Genomic DNA, 4,920 nt, shown 5'->3' on the forward strand with positions numbered 1-4,920 from the left:
CGATCCCAATACGAAGTTCGCGAACATCAGGGATATCCATCGGGCTCAAATCGAAGCGGGTGAAAAGGAGGTTATCACGGCTGAATCCAGCGACTCTGAATGCCCTAGTGAGGCTGGCAGCTGTATTGTAGTGGGTGTGGTTGAGGATCAATAGTTAATAGTAATGAGGAGGTTGGGTTGTGATCCCATCGTTTTTGTGGTGCCAGAAACAGGGGGGTGCCAGGAAGTGGGTATGTTGACTTAGTACATTAGACCTGTCATGCCAGTACCCTCAGAGAAGGCCTAGGAAACGTACCAAGAGAGAGGCCGATCACCCAAGGTGAGCCTAACTTCAAGCTCTCATCAAATTCAGGCCATTTCAGAAAAGCACATGACTGACATCCCAACCCCCAGGAGCACTGATAATGCTACTCTGTCACTCATCCTTGACCGTTTAGAACGTATCGAGAATAATCGTCCAGCGTCAAGTGCCAACCCTACCGCTTCAAGATCATATCATCGACAAGCTTCTGACGAGTCTGGCTCCCCAGAGCCCTACTCACCCCGAGCCCGGGATCGATCGAGCCACTCGGCTTCACCTACAAGTCCACCATCTAGGGCCGATACTAGGAACACACCCTATCACGAGCGGGACATATTACCATCTCTTAGGCCCCATGGATCTGAAGGCTCGCGCCATCCCGCTGTGCTAGACGTTGCTGCAACTCTTGGTGACACGTTCGATCGTGTGCGAGAGCAAAGACTTCGACGTACCATGGGTCATAACACCATGGCAACCGAGGGTATTGACATTTCTCTCGAGAAGGCACGAACCTGGATTCACAGTAAGAATTATACGAACTCAGTGCCTCCGCGACACTGACAGTCATGTTAGATTACTTCACCTACAGTCCCACTGAGACATTTCTCAGCCTCGTGGATAGGAAAACTGTCGAATTAATACCAGATATGCTCTTGATGAGGCATGTCACCATCGACCCCTGCATCCTCATCATTTACTATGTCATTCTGTGGCGGGGATGCTACATCCTGAACACGAGGTCATACCACAGCCCAGACGGCAGATACGCGCGGAAGCTCTACCTGTGCTGTCTCAGGACTATGCCATGCTGGCAGAAGGAAGCCACCGGTTCGATCACTGATTTTATTGCTGCTATCTTCATGGTATACCCCTCTATCACCTCCTTGTACTCGTCTTACGTGCCACGGGTACCGTCACTAAGCAGATCTACAGACCGGCATTGCAGCAGAGTCTTATGACTTCGAAATGAGTCTAGAACTGCACCAATTGGCTTGCGAGTACGCCAAAGGACTCCAGATGCACAGTCTCGACAGTAATGACTACTTTGTGGCCACCGGTTGTCCCAGCACTGACGAAGACCGCAAGGGCATGTGGGAGCTCATTCAGACGGACCTCTTCTACCACTTGATCTATAACAAGCCGGCGACTCTATATCCAAGCCTCGATAAGTGGCAGGTAAATTTACCATGGCTATCACTCGACTTACCCCCGGAGGAAGGTGCTCAGGTTTCGACGATATCGTTTCTCTTTCGCAGCCGACTCGCGTTCATTCTGATCCGCTTCTTCCAAACGCTTGAAGGACTCGAGAACGAGTCAGAAGCTGTCGCGGCCATCGAGCCTCTGTGCCACGAGATAGAAGTACTATTTGATGAATGGGGAATCGTAAGTCGACCTCACAACCTGCAGCACTGCTCTATCCGATGGGGCTCGAGTCTATTAACACCGCTACAGGAAGACTGGATCGGACGATCAGGCGACAACCACATGGATCTATGGATGTTGGCAGGCCTGGTTCTAACCGGCTACACCTCCATCATTTTTATGCTGCGGAAAGCTACTCTCCTAAACTCAAACTGCCCTGTACCAGTCTGCACCGACAACAACGTGCCCAGGACGGACTTCTCAACCCGAGCCTCGCGTCGAATCCTCAACCTGACGTATAATATGCTCCACATCTGGAAGTTCCCCGCGGCGGAGGCAATCTCGTACATCCTTGGCGCCTACCGAGCGCACACCGCCTATGCCCATCTGGCAAGCAACGCCATGAATGCCCCCAGCCCCGGCGACGTGATTGAGGATCTGCATTTGCTGGACCGCGTCGCCCAAGGTATCGAGACTGCGACACAGCAGGAAAGCGATTTTCTTCCGTTGGCACGGGAGATGAAGAGGATCAATGCTCAAGTCAAGGAAAGGGTCAATGGCACTACGAGTGCACGGAATGCTTGATTCCATGTCTAAAAGTTGTCGCAACACATTAACCAACTTGGCGATTCAAGATATTAGACACGTTCAGCTTGGCTATACCACAACATTGGACTTCTGTACATTATCTACACAGCCCCTTCAGCTTTCGAGCAATACGTCGGTTTAGGCTGTGTCCTTGTGATGATTGGCCCATGTAGCTTATCGCACCTTCGCTGACTGCAGGTCAGAACAACCTCTTTAGTGGCTAGTTTAATTCTTCGCCATCGAAACTTTCTCACCGGTCTACTCAAACGGGAAGACTGTAAGAGGGTGTCATGCAGAATATGAAGTCATGTGCTGTCGACGGCAGCTCGCGTGTAATCTGCCCGCCACTGAACGAGACCATCATCACAGCCTCGTCTTTGAAGCCTTCATAGATATTGTCCCGCCGTCTCCTCTAATCTCTCGTCTGATCCTCGTCCCTATGCAGTAGAACCTATCCTCAGGAGATTCTCTTCTCACACAGGACAGAATGACTAGCATAGCCAACACCATGACCCGTGCCACCTATCAAGCGGCTTCTTTGAGTCCAAGGACTTCAGCAAACCTTTCATCCAACACTGCATACAGCGTTTCATCGGCAGACAGCGAAGATGAAGAACCTCCTGTACCCGCCGAAACTCGCAGTGCAAACAATACCACAGGGCCAGAACATGTCGAAATGCTTCCAGCAGCAGAGAAGGGTAGCAGCAAAGTAAAACTAAAGGGCCGTCGGAGATCCTCGGGTAGAGTCGTCTGGCAGATGTTAGCTTTCTACGTACTAGGTATAGGTGGCCTTTCTACCTGAATAAGCGGCACAACCACAGCTACTTCAATGCTGACAAGTCTCCGGTCTACCAGCTTTGGGATTTATGGCCACTCACATGGCCTTCTTCATCCTTTTGGACGGTCAGCCTGTTGCAACGTCTGGCTTCAGTCAGAACTTACAGGCTGCTCTAGCTAACTTTCTTGCCATCGCCGTCGAGATTTGTCTTCTCAGTGGCATCGCAGTAGCTTACGACCAGACTTTGTGGCGACTCCTCCGTCGCAAAGCACTCAGAGCATACACAATCGATAAGCTTGTAACCCTGGTTCTGAGTCCGTGGAACTTGTTCCGGTCGGATCTTTTGACTAGCGCACCCGAGCTTTGGTTGATCGCGTTTCTCTGCTTCATGATCCCAGTTACTGTCGTCTTCCCGCCTGGTGCGCTGACAGTTGAGTTTGAAAATGCGGTGTTGCCGGTCACTTTGACGAATGTGCCGACACTGGATATCAGCGACTGGGGAAACGGGAGTGCCAGAGACTTTATGCGGCTCTCGTTGATGGAGCCTGATAACGATCTTGTCTACGTGTTAGTATATAATCCACCATGACCAAATCTTTACTAGCTGATTGGATCTATGATACTTTAGAGATGAGATACGACCAAACTTGAGACAAACTGCCTCCCTTGTCATCAGTCTTGGCGAGCCGGTACATTTTGCTTCGCCTTGCAGTGGTCCTTGTACCTACAACTTGGTCTTTGATGGACCGAAGTTCGATTGCAATCAACCGAAGCCAACAAAGCAGAAATACCCAACCCTAAATCCCTGCACTCGAGACGTTTTCTACACCGAAAACGGGGCATACTCGAACCAATCCTTCGTGTACAACAACACTCTTGTCATAACTTGGGATACAATAAAGGGCGGGCAGTGCGTTCCGGATGGTCGCAGAACAATGGATTGCACAATGGAGCTTGCTACCTACAACTTTACTATTTCTGACTCTCAAAATGGCACCCGCGAGATTGAGACTGAGATCCTCAAAACCTCACCGATATGGACGGACGAAGCACCGGTTCAGAAAGAATTCGCAACGTACTTTTTCGATTACAGATACGAAACAGCTTATGACTCGCCCATAAATCAGCAAGAGCTCACGAGAAACTTCACACGTGCCCAAGCATTTGCTATCAGGAAAGCTGCCGTAGATGCCATGGTCGGCGGTGTATTTCTATGTAAGTGAGGACGCGACCAAATCAGTCTACCTGTTTCTAATGCGTCAAAGACCGAGATGAAAGATATGGTGTCGAACTACCATGGATTAAGCCCGGACCTGGCTCCCTTGCCGCAGGAAGCCCTTACATTGGACTCGAGGATAAGTTCAACCCAACCCTTGATATCAGCCCCCAATCAATCGAGAGATATCTACAGGATGTCGTGATCTCCACCGTGTCATTAAATCAAATGTCGGCTGGACCTCTATGGGTCAACAGTCAGCCTGTTGAGGCACTCGCCGGTGCAAACATCTACAGCTTCAGCGAGCCGTGGCAATTCTATGCCCCGTATGTTTCGTGCCTGGTAGTCACGCTGACAGTGTACATCCTTGGGTGGAGGGCATTACACCGAAACGGATGTTCGGCTGGAAATAGTTTCCTTCAGTTCGTGGTAACGACCAGCACGAGCAGCAGGCTACATGAACTTGGGAAACCTTGCGGTATCGGGGGAAGCGAGAGTTTCTCGAAAGAGTTGAAAGATGTTAAGCTCCGTTTCGGCATTAAGCGGACGACGAGTGATGTAGAATCAGGTGATGGGGATGAACGGGTGGTTGTCCTCGGGACTGAGTCTGAGATTGAGTCGCTTCGGGCTCGACATCTCAGACCTCACCGCGACGTAAGCGCTTTTCCCACATGA

At 50.5% G+C, this 4,920-nt stretch overlaps 2 protein-coding genes across 2 annotated transcripts; both read left to right on the forward strand.

Moving 5' to 3' along the window:
- Positions 1 to 370: 370 nt before the first annotated feature.
- On the forward strand, positions 371 to 2,248 carry CTAM01_14822 (uncharacterized protein; the record flags this gene model as incomplete). Its single annotated transcript, XM_060530821.1, has 4 exons — positions 371 to 824; positions 875 to 1,164; positions 1,235 to 1,684; positions 1,754 to 2,248. The coding sequence occupies 4 exons, from the start codon at positions 371 to 373 to the stop codon at positions 2,246 to 2,248; spliced, it is 1,689 nt and encodes a 562-aa protein (XP_060374577.1).
- Positions 2,249 to 2,738: 490 nt separating this feature from the next.
- CTAM01_14823 (uncharacterized protein) lies at positions 2,739 to 4,920 on the forward strand (the record flags this gene model as incomplete). Its single annotated transcript, XM_060530822.1, has 4 exons — positions 2,739 to 2,991; positions 3,107 to 3,596; positions 3,658 to 4,244; positions 4,295 to 4,920. The coding sequence occupies 4 exons, from the start codon at positions 2,739 to 2,741 to the stop codon at positions 4,918 to 4,920; spliced, it is 1,956 nt and encodes a 651-aa protein (XP_060374578.1).

This window comes from Colletotrichum tamarilloi, assembly GCF_030869305.1.
Source record: "Colletotrichum tamarilloi strain Tom-12 chromosome Unknown Scaffold_136.1, whole genome shotgun sequence".
Taxonomy (NCBI): Eukaryota; Fungi; Ascomycota; class Sordariomycetes; order Glomerellales; family Glomerellaceae; genus Colletotrichum; species Colletotrichum tamarilloi.